This window comes from Notolabrus celidotus, chromosome 19 (assembly GCF_009762535.1).
Source record: "Notolabrus celidotus isolate fNotCel1 chromosome 19, fNotCel1.pri, whole genome shotgun sequence".
In the NCBI taxonomy this organism is placed as follows: domain Eukaryota; kingdom Metazoa; phylum Chordata; class Actinopteri; order Labriformes; family Labridae; genus Notolabrus; species Notolabrus celidotus.
In genome coordinates, this window is record NC_048290.1 from 18030350 (window position 1) to 18049404 (window position 19055).

Here is a 19055-nt window from a genome sequence, read left to right on the forward strand (position 1 = left end):
ATTTAAAAGAGGCTTTAAAAAACAAAACTACAGTCGACTGATTCTGCTTTGTACAGAGGAGAATAAGGGCCACTGAAAAATAATAATAATTAAGGTCCAATTTTGTTTATTATTATTAATATTCTGAGAAAAAGTCAGAATTCTGACATTAATCTCAGAATTCTGACTGTTTTCAAAGAATTCTGACTGTTTTCAAAGAATTCTGACTGTTTTCAAAGAATTCTGACTTTTTTCAAAGAATTCTGACTTTAATCTCAGAATTCTGACTTTTTTCTCATAATAATAATTATTTAAAAAAATGTTGACCTTAATTTTTTTTCTTCCTCTTCCCTAATGGAATACATTTAAAACGAGGCTTCAAAAAGAAAAACTACAGTCGACTGATTCTGCTTTGTTTGTTCACAGAAAAAAAAAACTACTTTTATATTTGTATCTTTCAAGATATCTCACATCTAAGAGTCAGATATCCACAAAGCTGTGTTATTCTTGTTTCCACTATTGTATTTAAGAAAGTTATTTTAAAACACTGGAAAGCTACATTTCCTCCCTCACTTAAACACTGGAATAACGAACTGCAATATTATTTCAAATTGGAAAAATCATTAGCCTTTAAAAATAACAAAATATCTAATTTTGAAAACACATGTTGTTTATCTCTTGGGATCTCTTGTGTTTTTGGATTGGCTTATTTGTGCTTGCACACAACTGTGAGCAATGTTGTCATGATGTTATTGTTAGGGCACATTCTGAGTTAAGGTATCATAATAATAATAATAATAATAATAATAATAATAATAATAATAATAATAATAATAATAATCTTTATTTATTTACAGTCACATCCATCCGTTTTAAAGAGGATTGATATTACTGTACCAACTGTACCAACTGTCATCAGAGTGCAACTTTTAGATCATATGCAAAATATTAAAAAGGATCATCTGGTGAAATTGAAAGAGTTGATTTTATTCACTTTACAGTGGATAGATGAAATCAACGCTTTGTTAACATTAAAAATAGGTTTTTAATCTATCAGCTATACAGAAATATTGCATCTTATTCTAAAATTTGTAGATTTAAACTGATCTGAAGAGTTTATTTGAGGCGAAGAAACTTGTGATGAAACTGCAAAATGAAGGACTAAAAGCAATAAAAGTAGAATTAATGATAAAGGTAGATTAATTTCACCATAATGTATAATTAATAGGTCTGGATTTATATTAAGAGGTGTTTAAGGCTGAGATCAAGCTGTAAAACACAACAGTTTAAGTTTAATTTTTTTCATCAGCTCTACATGACCCCAGAGAAACTACACAAGTACAACCCAAACATATTGTCCCTTTGTTTTAGATGTGGCTCAGAGGAAGGGACATTCCTGCACTCTACCTGGCAGTGGTTTTGGAAGGGTATGTGATACTATCTCTAACATTTATGATGAAACTCTTCCAATGGATCCAGATATTTTTTTGCTGGGCAACTTTACTAATATTAATTTCAAAGATAACAATGCTCTCAAGCTTCTAGAAATCTTGCTGATCATTGCCAAAAAATGTATTGCCTTAAAATGGGAATCAAATGTTGACATTCCTATTGAACTCTGGCTCTCTGAAATTAATACATGTTTTCCGCCAGAGAAAATAACTTACAGTCTGAGACATAGGAGTAAACCATTTTATAAGATATGGCAACCCTATCTGGACTACATGGAAAACCTGCCATCTCACATGATGGACTGTGCCATATAACAAAATTGTATTGACAATGTCTTGAATATCACCTTTGAGGTGAAGATTCATTTTTGTCTCTCGTCTATTTTTGTAACTTTTTGTTTTTGTTTTTCTATTTTCGTTATTTTGGAACTAGCTACTGTATTATTCTGTAATATTAACCTCTCTCATACAGTAGGCTTAAAAGCAAATCAAATGGCGACATGGAGATTTTACAGGTAGAAGCAAGAAGAGAAGATGAACTCCTGGCTCTTTTGAACCTGATTTATTAGTTTTCTTTTTATTTCTAACTTTTGAGATTTTTCACTGATTGTTCAAAAATTCATAAAACGGGCTGCAGTCCCTGGTCTCCCCTACTTGGCGAGCAGAGCCCCTAATATCATGTGCAGATCATAGACTGTGCAGATCAGAGGTAGTGCGTGCATCACCAGTGCCTCCCTAAATGGACCCCAGCAGCAGCGCCATCTGCTGGTGATATACTCTGGATGCATAAAGCAGGAGGCTTTCATTTTAAACCTGATTCTTATTTCTAATAAATGTGTTGTCATCCTTCTGTGACCAAAAATAACTAATTAAAGAGATTTATAACTGATAATAAAAGCTTTATTAAATAGAGAACAGATAAACACACTCAGGCCTGACTCCTCCATCCCGAGCAGGGTGCCTCATCCAGAGAGCTTCATTGGCCGACTCACTGAGCTCGTTATTTTTGGACCAGTAGGAAGTGACCCAGGAAGCTCTTCTTCTGCATCCATAAACATGTTAACGTGCTCGTGATGGGACGCTGCTGCAGAGATTCAGAGCTGTGAGAGGATCCTCGGTCCCGTGCACGGAATCAGAGCTCTCACGGTAACAACGATGGGCTGACCGGGACGGACCAAGAACCAGACTGCAGACTGCAGAGAGGGTGAGTGAGCAGGCGTTCATTTAAACACTAAGTGCATAAATTAGATTTTATTATTAAGCAGTAAATGTGAAACAGTGGAGGAGAGTGTTTGAGGAGAGGAGTGTTTGAGCAGAGGATGCTCTGCAGTGAGATTTCAGGAAACACAGAGGAGGAATTAAACGACGTAGTTAATGCGGAGGAAACCTGAGGTCCGCGTCATTAATTAAGGATCCTCCTCCTGCGAACATATGTTGGAAGAGGGTGTAACATGCATTTACACATATACTTAACCAACACTCTGTGAGGTACACTTGTACAATGCAATACGTGCTGTGCCATAAATCCTGCAGACTAAAACAGATTAATTGACTCTTTTAGTTTGCAGGTTCTGAACTGCAGACTCAAGTGTGGTCCTAATATTTAATCCACATTAACACGCATTAGAGGGGCAGGATACTAGAAAATAAACTTCACAAACAATATGATAAATTCCTAAATTGTCATATTTTTTTAAGTTGTAAAAACGTGTCGAATTAAAGTTGCACATTTTTACTTATTTAATCCACAAATGAATACTTCCTTGTAAAAATTGAAATCAAAATTTTACACATTTTTGGTGTTGATTATTTCTGGAGAAAACAGTTGTTTGAAATTAAATAATCACCTTTTTTAAAGTCAGTATTCTGTTGATGCATCTTTGCAGCAGTGCAGCTTTGACTCATATATATATATATATATATATTTGATCACCTTCATGCACCAGGAAAGTGGAATATTACCCCCTCCATTTGCAAAACTTCTCCAACAACCTAATTCTCAAATTTAGGACACTCAAATTGATGTTTTTTTGACCGTTTCTGCAGAGCTTTGCAGACTGGTTCTCACCTGGTCTAGCCTCAGGAGTGAGCACTCACAACCATCCCCCAAATCACCTTCACTACATTCTGGTTGCTGTCATTTAACCATCAAGTAACCTCAATTTGCGTATGCACTATGAATTTTCTGGATGTATAAAGAGAAAGATTAAATAAGCACTCCATTATTCTGAGTTTCTGTCGCTCACTCGGCTCATAGTGAACGTCTTCAGGCTGCAGCAGTTTTAATTTATGTTGAAAATAAATAATCTGATGACTCAACCTGTGAGATTATTTTCACATCATTCATCATCCATCAGTTTTTCTCACTCTCATTCATTGTAGTTTCCTTTTGAGTGTGAGAGCTCTGTTGGTCCACAAAGGGGCGCTAGATGTGTTAAAGTGCTGAGTAAAGGTTCTCTTCCAGTAAACTTTGTCAGCTTACAGGGAAGTTAAGGATTGTGACAGACTTCCAGCTCTTTATTTAAGCTTAAAGGGTAAAACACTCAGGGGGAATAAACACTGAAATCAGTCCTGTCTTTGTTAATCTTTCCAAATCTGTTTACAGAACTTAAAACAACTCAATCAGATCTTTACTTCATGCATCCCTCAAAAAAAGGATGTGAAAACTTTTTTGTCTGACTTCTTCAGATTTCACTGCACATTTGTTTATTCTAAAAGGAGAGCATGCTATGTGACAAAATGAGTCAGAACATGGGCTTTATTTTGGCATATTTTTAGGGTTTTAACGACTAATATTTACAAGATTTATAAATAATATTTTGAGTTTTTTATTTATTTATTTTTTATTTAAAGGACATTGCATATTAATGAATATTTCAGCATAGCATCCATGTAAATATGCCAGAGTTAGCCATGAGGCCAATTTTCATCTGTTGTCCCCGATTAATAAGATAATATAAATAACAACAGATGGAAACAATACGTCCAGAAAGCATGACAATGAAAACACAATGCATCATAAGAGCATCAGATATACTAAATAATGCAAATAGGCGTATTAAAGGACCATTCAACACTTAAGGGGTCTGATCTTTTGGTGGGTAGGGAGCCAGGATTAAGTTTAGAGGTCTGGATCCACCAGCTTTAAGAGTCTGTCACTTTCATTGACCTTTCCTGCAGGCCCTTCTTTAGTAGATGAAAATGTTTTCAAGCTCCTCTTCTCCTCACCATGCACACTAACACAAACATATGTCCATATACTCTGAAACACACCCTCAGACACGCTGTTTGTGAACACATTCCTGCTTCTTCAGAATAATCTGTAGACAATCTGCAAAAATACAGAACTGCAACTTCAGTGAGGTTGAAAATAAGTCGCTTTTGCAAAGGAAGCGATTCAAAATGAGTCTGCAACATCTGCCTTCAAACTTTTAATGTGTCAGAGGAGGTTTGAGGAGGCTTGAGGAGGTTTGAGGAGATATGACTCGTCGTATTTTGTCTTTTATTTGAGAGGTTTGGCGTGCATTCATCCTAAGCCTCACGTTTACCTGAAAGTCTTTTTGCAAAATGTGCAGAACTATGGGCATGAGGCCTCACCATGGCATCCGTCACAACTTGGGCTAAAGTAACCTTTAAGAATCACTAAGACGTAAAACACTCAGTCTCTAACTTTTTACTGCCATGAATCTTACACCTACCATCCATAATTTAAGCTTATCTGCATCAGGAAGAGAAAAGCAACAGCAAGTCTTTATTTTTCTGCACATGAGTCCTCCGTTTCCCCCAAAATGTCAGAATATGTGTAGAGAGAAGGAGAGGGTCCATGCGTGGACACTACAACTATACATCCATGAGCTCCCTTGTCTTGTAGGTTCCGCTGGATCTCTGCTGCTGTGGATGTGCCAGACTCCAGCTGCTACAACTACTACTATCTGTCTCACCACTATCATCTCTCTCTCTCTCTCTCTCTCTCTCTCTCTCTCTCTCTCTCTCTTCATCTCCCTCTATCCCTCTCTCTAACACGGTCTCAGCAGATGTGTGTCCAACATGAGTCTGGTCCTGCTGGAGGTTTCTGCCTGTTAAAGGAAGTTTGTCCTTGCCACTGTAACTTACTAAATGCTGCAAAGTGCTCTGCTCATGGTGGATTAAGATGAGATCAGACTGAGTCCTGTCTGTAAGATGGGACTGGATCTTATCCTGTCTTGATGTTGGGTTTTTGTTAATAATAGAGCATAGAGTACGGTCTAGACCTGCTCTGTTTGGAAAGAGTCTGAGGATAACATTTGTTGGGATTTAGAGGTATATAAATAAAGATTGATTGATTGAACCTGATCCTTTAAATCGAGGATAAAGGTAAATAAACCAAAAACTGGTCCAGAGTCTGCAGACCTGTTCAATGCCTCTTTCTTGGCATGCACCAGATGAGCTGTCGGTTTATCATCACTATGACTGGTTAGTTAATTAGTGTTATTTTTAAATGGTTAAATAACATTTAACACAATTTATATGCAGCATTAAAAAACTCAAATCCCTGTTTTTGTTCATGAACCTGAGGCAAAGTTTCTGTCACATTATTTTGTTGTCTTGAAACAACTTTTCGCTCAATCACTTCAGGGATCTGTTCTCTCTGAGTATCTAAAACCAGCCCAGGTGCTTACTTTGTTACCTAAAGATAGGTTTGTGTTCTAAGGAGATGTCTGACGGATAACCGACTACTTCAAACAGAGACCTTAACGTCCCTTTAAGGCCCCCTCTTTAATCTGAGGAAGTGAAGACAGATCACTTCCTCCAGTGAGCCAAGGTCTGAGCAGTTTGACACACTTCAGGTTAAAGTGACACAACAAAGACCACAAGTAGATTTTCCACTCCTCAGTGAGTCTCCAACAAACAAACTTCAGTGTCCTCACCTGAAAGAGGGAGAGAAGTTTCACGAAGCTTCTGCAAATGTCAGCCTGTTACACAATCTCCTCGTGCAGCCTGAACGTCACTCTGCTTTCCTTTTTTATACTGAGACAGTGAACGCTGCAGCGAGGAGGAGAACTCAGGAATAAGATTAAATGTTTAAAAGACTTCTGTGCTGTTAAGTTTTAGCTTAAGTCAGTCACAGAAGAGAGAATCAAGGCTTTTAAACTCTCCTGTGTTAGACTGAGGAGTATTTCAGTAAATGTGTTGACATGATGAGGAAAGAGGCTGAGCTGAGCTGCTGCTAAAGCACGACCATGATATAAACATCACAAACAAAGCCAACAGTTCAAAGTCAGTGATGAGGCTTAGCTCAATTGAAGCCCATATCTGTCAATCAATAAGTCACACCCCTTTTATGCATCATTAAGCAGATGTGATATTAAAAATGGCCTCTGCACATTTATCAAAAATAAATAAATGATCTATAGAGACCCAAACTGGTTTTGTACCAGGCTGTAAACATGTCTATTTCTGCTGTAACATTTTAACATGGGGCTCTATGGGGACTGACTCACTGCAGGAGACACAGTCTCTAGTGGACACTGGAGGAACAGCAGGTTTTTGGGAGTTCCTCATTGGCTTCATTTTCAGCATGAGGTTTCTGCTTGGTGCTTGCCTTTTCTTTTTAAAGCACATGCCTTACATTCAAAATTCAAGGTTTTAATTCATCACATGCTCCAATAGGCCGTGAAATGCAAAGACTGCACTGCAAAGTCATGCATTAAAAAGACACAAGCATTAATTTAAAATATATACTGTCAATATACTGTAGTTACATGTAGAAATATATTTTAAAATATGTTGTAAAAGTAAAAAAATATAAGTGTAAGAGGTCACGGTCCCACAGTGTGTTCTGCCACTGATGGTTTTATGGAGAGCAACAACAGGCTGCAGGACAAAGAGGTCATGATGTAAGTTAATCAGGGGTGGCTGTGGCTCAGTGCAAGAGTGGGTCGTCTCTCAGTCCCAGGTCCCTCTGTCCATGTGCTGAAGGGTCCTTTGGCCAGACTCTGAACCCCACACTGCCAGCTGTGTGTGAACATGATGAGTTAATACTGATGGTGACAGAGCTCAAGATAAAGTCACAAAAATACCCCCGGCTCTTCGCTGAGTCTCAAAGTTAAACCCACACGTCGTCTCCTCTGGTGTAGCATCAGGTAACGCATTTATATCTGTCACTTTTTAAAAACTGTGTATTTTAACTTCATGTTTTTATTTAGTTCACCCCTCAAGTCAGCGAGAGGCCGAAGTTTGTTTCTCTGCCACCAAAAGCAGCCGGCATTTCCTGAGACCTTCACAGGAAGAGCTGCACACACATGTTCTTCTTACACATGACTGACTTCATCCCCGTTAGCACGCTCTCTCACACACACACACACACACACACACACACACACACACACACACACACACACACACACACACACACACACACACACACACACACACACACACATTTACATATCCATCAGTTAAAGACAAGAAGTCACATTTTTCTTGACTGTATCTAAAACTTTAATTCTTCTTTAGAGTTGAATTTTTTTTTAAAATCTAAAACAGTTCGGTTGTCAGTAAGCTCTCAGATTCACGCTTTTCCTGCAAACACCTCCAATTAATCAGAATCAAAATGCCTGTATTATTTTAATTATAACTATCATGGCCAATTAAATTTGAAGTGCAGCTCTGTCGGTGCAAATACACAAAACTGCAGGATACCGAATAAAAACAATAAGACAGAGAAAATATAAATATAGTATAAAGCTAACTACTTAAACATAAAGCAGTGCAAATGATTGTTAGCTAAGTATTAGGCTGGCAGCAGCAGGATCAACGTGAGTGAGTGTTTGATCGTTAAAGCAATATGAGGACATCAAAGTCACACTGTTTTACACTAGCAGTCATAAGTTTGGACCCACCTTCTCATTCAATGGTTTTTATTATTTTAATTATTTTCCACATTGTAGATTAATACTGAAGACATGAAAACTATGAAATAATCTGGTTTTGCCATAATTTGGATTACAACAGTAGTCAAATAGAGCTATCCATTGTGTACTAGCCCTCCCTCTGAACAACACAACTGATGGTCTCAAACACATTAAGAAGGCAAGTCATTCTACAAATGAGCTCTTAACAAGGCTCATGTTAATTAGAAACCATTCCAGGAGACCACTTCATGAAGCAGACTGAGAGAATACCAAGAGTGTGCAAAGCTGTCATGAAGAAAGGGGGCTACTTTACAGAATCTAAAATATAAAACATATTCTGCTTTGTTTAACACTTTTTTTGTTCTTTTAATAATTCTATATTCTTTCATAGTTTTGATGTCTTTGGTATTCATCTACAGTGTTTCAAATAATTCCAATAAATACAAAACGTTGAATGAGAAGGTGTTTCCAAACTTTTTACTGGTAGTGTATTTTTCATTTTAATTTTTCACATCAAACCACTTTATTATACCATATATTATATTATATTTTACCTGGGTTTCAATGTGTTTCTTGACTTCAAACAAATAAAGATGTATGATATATAAATGTTAATTTATTTCATAATTTAAGAAGAATTCAGCTTGTGTTGATTCTGGCGCCCCCTGTGGACAAAGAGGCCTCCTGAGTACGTCTTTACAGATTTTGTGTGTTAGTAAATAAAAATCTCATCCTGCTTTATTTTAACTGTTTCATCTTGATTCATTATAATCACCTACGGTAAATACAGACTGAGGCTATTTCTGCTAAGAGCTTTAATCACTTCGACTGACACCTACCCCCGCCTGTGATGTCAGACATTAAAGATCACCTTATATAAATAGCCATTTCATGTTGATGCTCGGGTTTAATTTATGAGCTCATGAAGAGAATTCTGTATTAATTCAGTATGCTTCGTAACGAGGTGAAAACTCCTCACAGGAGCTTTAAAGTTAGTCGGGACCCTGGGATTCTAACTCACAGAACAACCCAGTATACATTATGCAGCTTAATACCCAGCTATCAGTTTTCTGAAATGATTAATTTAAAGAGGATTTTGTTTACATCTGTGCCTGCTGTCATTATTTCCCCACTATCAAGACCAGAGACCACACTAACGTTTTTACCATAGTGTCAACAGGCAGAGGAGGAATAAGACGGACTTTATTTATTTGATGTAACGTGTGATCAGGTTGTTCCTGGTGTCACTGTTATTGTTAAGAATTATCACCCGAGCTGTGCAGTTTTGACCAATCAGAATCAAGTATTTAAGCTAGGTAATACAAGTTTATAAATAATTACGTTTTCATATTAGATATTTTATTGTTACAAATATTTAAACGTATTTTTGAACAATTTTTTAAATATAATAAAATATTATAGAACAAACAAAAAGTAATATTACAATAAAATTAAGAGTCATAAATAAAATAAGTTATTTTATGCAAAAACAGTTCAACTGAAGTTAAACTTCTGTTTAGATAAATAGAAGTGCATACATGAGCAGAGATACTGCAGAAGAGAGACAATATGTAATGTGTTTCTGATGGTTAAAGCTGACAAAATCAACATTTTATAACAAAAACAAACTGAAGCTGATTCGTCTGTGAGCTCTAACGCCCAACAGTTTCCCCAGTTTTTCTTCGTCCTCTCTCGGTTTCTTCCTCTCTAAATATTAAAAACATCTTTAAACGTGGTGAAACCCGTCTCTGCGTTGTCTCCATCACACAGTGACTCGTGTGTTTGCAGCTGTCACTTCCTGCGTGGCGTTGGTCAGTGTGCAGATAAAAAAAAAGGAAGTAAAAGAATAAAAATGTGAAGGAAGTCGTTGAAATGAGGAAGCTTGAGAGCGACTCGGCCTCACCGTGTGTCTCTCCTCAGACTGTTGACCTGCTGATCAGTGTGAGGGTCGATCTTTTCAATGAGCTCATGGTCTGTGTGTGTGTATGTGTGTGTGTGAGGAGCTGAATTAAAGCTGACCTGTTCTCACGTTCAGTCTGCAGACAGCTGATGGAGGACTGACGGGAGCGACCAGAGGACGACCAAAACTCTGAGGCTGCTTCAACACGCCGAGCACAGTAAGAGTTTGTTCTCTATTCTTTGCCTGGTTAAAATAAAGACTAAAAATGCAAAATTCTCTGTTTTAAGATCGACATATTTGGAGCTTTAACATTTATCGAATTAAAGAGTAACACATACTTTTCTTCCTCACTCTTACGTCCCAAAAAATGCCGTATTTCACACACACAAAACTCCAGCGAGGTCGAGCTTGTTCCACATTTCTTCTGAGTTTTAAGAATAAAAATATTTTAATAAAATAAATAAAACAGAAAGAAAGCAGATAATCTTCTCACATGTTTTCAAGTTAATTTAATAAACCCTGTAATGTATTTAATTGATTTACAAACTTCAGAATTAAGTCAACATTTAAAGAATATTTTCTACTATTTATATTTTCTGCTTCTAAATCAGTCCACTTGAGAGTATCATCAATTTTTAAAAAATGTTCAGCTGCAACATTTGTCAGCATCAGTGTGTTTAAATGATCAAAAAACACTTCAAATTTGTATTGAATTTTGTATATTGTAAATAAATTATTAAAGATTAAACGAGGCAACAAAAAAACATTCTTATCACATTTCAGATATCTTAATTCGTAAGCAAAGATAATTTCCCTCTAAAATTTACTACATGGTTTATTTTTAAAAAAAAGTTTGAGACCAAAAGGTTTAAATTATTTCACAATTTCATGCAAATATGTTCTCTTTCTACCCTTTTTTGTTGTTAACAGCATGTAACATAAATCTTTCCAAATGTTTTAAGATAAACCTTCCTTACACATCCAAACATGCTCTCATTTCTTCATTTTGCATCCATGACTACAATCTCAATTTTTACAGGAATTTAAAAGCGTCTGTGTGAATCTGTTGCAAAAATACTAAAGCTAGAACTAAACATGCAGTGATGATAAGGAGCAGACAGCTGACATGTGGACGTCTGTTTATAATTTGAATGATTGATTGATTATTTGTAATATAACTCATCATGTATATCCCTCTATGCTGACGATGCTGGGATGTCTGTTTCAGGGTTAAATCTGCTTTCACAAATATTCCATCCCTCTCATCATCTGGAGATTAGATTCAGTTTGATTGTGTTTGTAAAGAGTGACTCAGTTTATTTACAACAAACAGAAAGATAAATAAACAAAGATAAATAAACAAACAAACAGATAAACATGTTTGTAACTTCATGCATAACACACACACACACACACACACACACACACACACACACACACACACACACACACACACACACACACACACACACACACACATAGAGAGTGTTTCCCAGAGTGGGGATGCCTTTCAGAAACCACATATGAATTTAAAATGTATATTTGATCCTTTACTCTAAATTAAACTCATGCAAATAAAAAATAGTGTCATCCATTTTCGCGTTTGTTAACGACCCCTGAGGGATCAGATTAAAGAAAGCATCACAGCAGCAGGTTAACGCACAGGAAACATAGCAACGTGCACAGAGAGGTGCAGGACTGCTGAATGAAGCATGTCAGGCTGTGAGACCATCTCTGCGTTGGTGCTCGCCAGTGTCTGTTTAACCACCTCACAGGACAGTGAGGTTACTGTGGGTGTCGCAGGCTCAAAGACACACAGACTGCCAAAGGACCAAGAGGAAGACATGTTTTACGACTGTTTCTCAAAGTACAGACAGATTCAGCCGGTGTCAGGTGGAGGGAGAGGCTGTGACTAAATATACCTTCACCTGATCGAATTTTAACTCCAGGTACATTCACAGGGCTCGTACCTGTCCATGAGAGATCTGATTTAGTCTCTCTCACTTCTGATATAGGCGCCAAACAGTCAAGTCGGGACAGTCGGGTTGACTTGATTGATCTGACCGCAGTTATGGACACAAAGTGATGCTGCAGCGATGTGTCTCTCAAGTGAAAACAAAACCAGGCTAACAAAAAGAGAAAGAAAGAAAGACAGGACATAGAGGAAGTTGAGGTAGAGTGTTTTAAAACAGTCTCTTTTACAAGAAAGGTGAAGACAGAGCTAAGCTAGAGGTCAACTGATGTTTGTTTTTCATGGCCAATATCGATACTGATTATTAGGAGTTCGTGAGACTGATGTTTGGAACCGATATACATCAAAAGAGAGAAGAAAAAGCTTTGTCAAAGCTGAAACATTTAACATACTGTTTGCTCAGGCTTCACTGCTGATTGGCTGTTCCTCTTGTGATGTCCAGGCTATCAGCTGCAGCTCATTTATGTCCAGCTGATTTACAGAAATCTGAATATAATAGACAAATGAAAGGGTAATGAGAGTCATTCAGAGGATGTGATGGTAGTGACGGTGCATACTGTTGTCTTGTTGTTCTCTCAGAGTGTGTGTGTGTGTGTGTGTGTGTGTGTGTGTGTGTGTGTGTGTGTGTGTGTGTGTGTGTGTGTGTGTGTGTGTGTGTGTGTGTGTGTACAGTTAGTGGCAGAGGGTTAGTCTCTGATTTCCCTCAGTGGTCAGTGAAACCCTGTCAGTCTTATTAACACTCAGTGTACAGGAGTTTGATTAGACGAGCTGTGGCTTTCTGGTGACGACCATCAAACTGCTGATGTGTAAATGTTAGGTGTTGGTAAAGATAAATGTGTCTCGAGAAGTCGAGGGGAAACACTTTCTTTCTTGTTATTACTGATCGTCAGCTTTAGGGTATGAAAAAGTTAGAGTATTAAAAGCTTTATTGAGTCAGAAGGATCACAGAGGTGTGATGATGGGAGTTTCTGGGTTGTGATGTCTCCTGGATGTGTTTCTTTGGTCAGGCATGAAGTCCTGCAGGTGGACGCCCTGAATTTGGTAGAATCTGGTTGATGCTAAACTCAGCCGTCTTGTTTTGTATCAGGATAAATACTTTTGAGTAGGATTGAGACACTTATATCCAAACATCAGGATTATCCTGACATAGCGAGAGGGCTGGATTACAGGAACTAAATGTGATCAAACTGAAGTCACAAAAAAAATTAACATTTTTACAAGAATCATTAAAATTAAGACATTATTTATTTATTTATTTATTTATTAACGTATTTATTTACTATTTTTCCTGGGCTCTGCTTATTTGAATTTTTAGGCAAGTGTTATTTTTAAAGGAAACAGAAAATAATGGATATATCAGGGAGTAAATGGCAATAAAAGAAAAGAAGTGCATTAAAGACTTTTACATAAAATAGTGCAAAGAGGGTGTAAGCAGATTATACATGTACACATTTACAAAGTTACATTTATGTTTATTATTAATTAATTAATGAAAAAATAATTAAAATATGTAAACACACACACATATATATATATATATATATATATATATATATATATATATATATATATATATATATATATATATCAATAAAATAATAAATATATAAAAGAAGAATGCAAAAAAATATATAATAATCAAAATATTATACTAGTGAATAAATAGATATTAGACATTATTTGTAATGCATTTTAACCACTGTATTACAGAGACATAGTAGATGCACTTCGCATTAAAAATAAAGAATTTTTTCCCCATAAAATGTTTCACCAAATTGTTTTAATATGCAACTTAACATATTCAATTAAAGGAGCAGTAAGAAACTTTCAGTTTGTGTGGATTTTGGCGACCCCGGTGGACAAATTATGCAGCATGTAATCCCAATCAGAGCTCCAGTGATCTTTTAAAGTCTTTATCTGGAGCAGATTGATCTATTAAGGTTTTAGACCTTGATAGATCAATGATAGTAATGAAAGTGAACTTGCAGATCTGAATTCTGCTGATCCAGATTAAACTGACCCTCATCCTGATCCTTGTTTGGTCTCCCTGTGTTTAGGTCTCTTTCTTCCTGGTGGCTGAACTTTGTGCTGGCTCTTCCATCTTGTAGCCACCACTGTGTCAGAATCCAACATGGCCGACAACGTGAACTCTTTACCGTTCTTCTACGGGAACATCACCCGAGAGGAGGCGGAGGACTACCTGCGTCAGACCGGCAGCATCAATGGCCTGTACCTGCTGCGGCAGAGCAGGAACTACCTGGGAGGCTTCGCTCTGTCCGTGCTGCACTCGGGCCGCTGCTACCACTACACCATCGAGAGGGAGGCCAACCAGACCTTCGCCATCGCTGGAGGGAAGAGCCACGGCAGCCCCGAAGACGTCATCGACTACCACTCGCAGGAGACGGACGGGCTGGTGTGTCTGCTGAAGAAGCCCTGCAACAGACCCAAAAACATGCAGCCCAAAGTGGGGCCATTTGAGGACCTGAAGGAGAAACTGATCCGGGAGTACGTGAAGCAGACCTGGAACCTGCAGGTCAGTGTGAACGTGTTACTGTCGGGGGGGCGCTTAGAGTCCTTACAGGTGTGAGTGCATACATAACGTTGTGGTGTCTGCTGTAAGTGTGATGTTGTGCTCAAGACGTCACATGATTAGGAGGCTGGAAGGTTCAAAGGTCAGACGCTGGTTTGTGGAGGATCGTGCAGAAAATAAAAGATCTTAAATGTTGTGGGATTTCTTCTTGAATAAATTAAAGTTGGTCCAGGAAATCATGCAGAGTAAAAAGAGATCAGGGAAGGTGAAAGTCTTTCTATCTCACAGTCTGACTTTCTGTCCTCCCTTGCATCGTTTGGAGGGAAACGAGGGATTCACACATCTCAGTGGAGAAATATGAGTGTTGAGGGCGTGGCTTGGAGTGTCTGTGGCGAAGGTGAGGTGAGGCTTGTGCTTTAACTGCCAGCCAGAGTTCATTACTCTATCACACCCCTGATCAACGAGGGTGAAAGGTCTAATTTAAAGCAGGTGCACTGATGCTATAATGCTATAACAGTGTCTGTGTATCCAAACACGAGTCTCACCTCTCAGCGGTCGTCTGAGTGTGTCTGCTCTGTGAGAATTAGATGTACGGCTGCTTGTCAAAGTGTGAAAATCACCTCGCCTTCTCACGCTGGACCGTGGCGTTTGGTGAGCTAACAGCTCGGCTGCAACTTCACGATGTGACGAAACGTCTGAAGCAGAGAGCGATGAGAAAACAAGGATGAGATGAAAAGACACTGTGATCAAAATGTGTAGTTGAAGTCACACTTTTACTCATGGTGATCATTCAAAATCTGCTCCCTTCAGCTAAAAGTTTTTATTCTGTGGATGTTCACTGAGGTCGCGTTAAAGAGGAAGAAATGTGAGATATGACGGGTATTATTTCAGTCGAGTGTGAGAGAATCAGAGGAGCAGCCATCTGCACTGACACAAGGAATTTGGAGCCTCTCATGAAGCTTTAGTTTGAGTTTTATTAATAGTTTAATACTCAGTCCTTTAGCTCAAATTCATAAGAATCAGGATGTTCAATAAATTGTGCAAGACAACACGTAGACTAACAGGCAGTGTGCTCACGCTTCTGCAGCAGCTGTTCATCCTCAGCTGTTAAAATAACTTTTATATCGTGAGATTACGACTTTATTCCTGTAAATGTACAACTTTAGGTGATACTGAAACAAAGACAGGATCCGAAAGCAGGACTCAGGAGGCGAGCAAAGGGTCAAAGTGTTTCTTCAGAACCAGTCTGATGCACTAAAAGGCCTTCAGATCAGGCAGAGGTTTCCAAACATGTAAGGCTATGAATAACAAACACATGGGCTGTTTTCAAAACCGCCTACTATACTAGCGGTACGTACTGATTTGGCCAAAATTCAATATGTAGTATGTGAACAAGAGCAAAATCTGCAGTATGCCAAAACTCCCTGGATGTCTACTGATTCAGGAAAATTTCTCAGTATGCATCGGACCAGTCTCCCTCAAGTACTGTTTCCCATAATGCACAGCGCTCGTTACGATTTTCTTTTTTCTTCTTTTTTGATGGGAGGAACTCCGTTTGCGTTGCTGTGAAAATTATTAAATTACATATAAACCACTTCCTAACTTTTTAAATCATAAGTGATGCAAAAGAAGCAGTTTCTCTATCAGCTTGGCCGTTGTTTACTTCTGCTTTCCGAAACCAGAAATCCAGTGACGTCTGGGTCAGTGTACTGCATGACAGATCGGACAGAACAGTCATACTACAGACTAAAACAGCCATGGTTTAGAAACACGATGAGGAAACGGCTGGAGTGCTGACTGAAGGAGGGATGACACGTAAGGATCGTTAGGGTCATCAGAGAGGCAGGAAACACAGGCTATGCAGTAAGTACTGCATACTGCTTACAGTGTCTGAAGCTCTGTAGTATGTCTGTTCTGTTGGATCTGGTCTGCAGGATGCTGGATCAGGCGTCGCTGGATTCTCCGGTTTTGTAAAGCAGCCAAGCTGAGAGATAAACGTCTTCTTTAGCATCACTAATTATTTAAAAAGTTAAAAAGTGGTTTAAATGGAATTTAATAATTTTCACAGCACCTAAAAACTGAGTTCCCCAGTCATATACGGACAAATGAAGAAGTTAGCGCTGTGCATTGTATGAAAAAGTACGTGAGGGAGACTGGTCTGGGTTTCAAAATAAAAGAGGAAACACAAAACTCTCAGGGATTTAATCTCAAACTTGATGTGTCTCTAATCCTCTGTCATATTAAACAATACAAACAGGAATACACTTTTAAATACTACAGATGCTTTTGCACATAAATATGTATTACATCACTACTAAACCACATAAATATACCTCAGATGACTGTCTCTTATTTTACTGTGAAATATTTGGAGCTTTAATGACTGTATATTTCCTCACATGATTAAATGATAATCTGACAAAGCTGGAGATCAGCTGACAGTTCTAAAATGTCTTTAATATAAAATAATGTGTTAAATATCTAGGATTGGGCATAGAGTGAATGAATGACCTGAAACAGGCTGTAGGATGGTCAGAGTTTAACTCTGTCGCCTTTACTTAAAGCTGGGGTTGGTAATCAGATTTAGATACACTTTTTGTCATACTGGTTAAAATGATCTTTATGTCCTGATGGCAATCATTACATAATGTGTTCCTAAAAAAGAGTGAAAAAAAACTGCTATCTACAGCCACCGTAAACCTGGGAAAACACCAACCAATCACCGTTTTTTGGCTCCCCAAATTTTAAACCAATCAAATCCCGTCCAGCCGTTCTGCCCTCCTCCTGCGCGTACATTACCCCGGCGTGCACTCCTCCGAGTCCCCGTCCCCTGACTCTACTTCCCCTGACTCTATTTACTGCCCCTCTCGCTCGTCCTCGGGCCTGTCCCCTCTGACCAGATGAGGTGCTTTGCTCAGGACTGTAGTCCGGATCAGAGTCTAAAAAGCTCTCACCAACAAGCAGAATAATTAATGACGTTCAGTAAGTCCTACAGAAAATATATATGTACTGTAGCGTCCGTCCGGACGCTGTAGGGATGACGAGCCGATTCGTGAACACGTTGAGCTTTAATAACCGGTCATTGTCGGCCGTGATCACGCCAACCAATAAAGCAACAATCAAAGTTTGAATGAATGAAAAACTTCTCTTGTCTCTCCTCTCTCCCGCTTACACACTCTACATCTCTCCTGATGCCTTCACTGACCGTCAACACTGTAGGAATTAAGAACATCTACACTGAACACGTTTAACAAACAGTAGAGCTGTTACAGTATTATATATGTGTTATAACTTTTCTCCTGATATCGTGTCACTGGTACAACTGGATAATGCTAGCATGATAGTTGTGAGTGCTAACAGCAGCCATGTTTGTTTGTGTTTTTAACTTTCACTATGATAATGTTTTGGTGAGGACCGGTTTTGAATCAGTCACGATCATATGGTCGAGAATCAGTGGCGCTCGTGCATGTGAGCGGGGGGGGGGGGGGGCGTCGTTTTGGAGGAGCTCCGAGGGAGGAGGGGAGGGGTTAGACGGAGTCATGAGGAAAAGCTACATTCAAATTCATGCTGGTTTTCCGAGACTACCAACCCTAGCTTTGAATTGTTTTTTGCTGATTGTATTTGATTACTGGTGAAAATAAAATCTCAACACTTTGTGCAAATGAAACATAAAAACAAGAAATTATTTATTATTTTTATAAACTGCGGCCTCAACTGTTCATGTTCTTAAAGTTGAATCCTGCAGGTGAATCCTGTATCGTACTGCAACACAGGATACACACTGAGGCCACCGTTCATGCATGTTTTTGTTCCTTTGCACTGAGGCTTATAGCAGGTGTGTGTATGTGTGTGTGTGTGTGTGTGTGTGTGTGTGTGTGTGTGTGTATGTGCAGGGAGCGGCTCTGGAGCAGGCCATCATCAGTCAGAGGCCTCAGCTGGAGAAACTGATCGCCACCACGGCTCACGAGAGGATGCCGTGGTTCCACGGGTCGATCACGCGAGAAGACTCCGAGCCGCGGCTGCAGAAAGGAGCAAGGACCAACGGGAAGTTTCTGTGAGTGACCTTCTAATGAGTCTGTAACGCTTCTCAGGTTGTTTGTGACATGTTTGAATGTTTCACCTGGAGCATGGTTAAAGGATGCTGCAGGTAGAGGACGAGGTTTGAAAGGTACGGACTGTCTCTTTATGAAGTCACCTGTCAGAGGGCGGATCCATCAGGCAGCAGGTGAACATGTTGTTCTTGATGTTGAAGAAGAGAAAGTGTGAGGATGAGGGCAACTTTGACGTGGACCATACTGTGACAGTTAGAGGACTGGGTCAGATGTTCCTG

The 19055-nt window shown here is 38.7% G+C and overlaps 1 protein-coding gene across 2 annotated transcripts in view; it reads left to right on the forward strand.

Moving 5' to 3' along the window:
• Nucleotides 1-2452: 2452 nt before the first annotated feature.
• Nucleotides 2453-19055, forward strand: part of syk (spleen tyrosine kinase) — a 29859-nt gene continuing 13256 nt past the window's right edge. Inside the window, exons 1-4 of one of the 2 annotated variants that reach the window (XM_034709133.1) lie at nt 2453-2634; nt 10359-10440; nt 14253-14728; nt 18619-18779. In XM_034709133.1, coding sequence (XP_034565024.1) covers nt 14327-14728; nt 18619-18779 — 563 coding nt within the window. In that variant the 5' untranslated portion in view covers nt 2453-2634; nt 10359-10440; nt 14253-14326. Of the gene's footprint in view, nt 2635-10188; nt 10265-10358; nt 10441-14252; nt 14729-18618; nt 18780-19055 lie in introns of those variants that run through there. The other variant, XM_034709134.1, reaches the window with a different exon arrangement.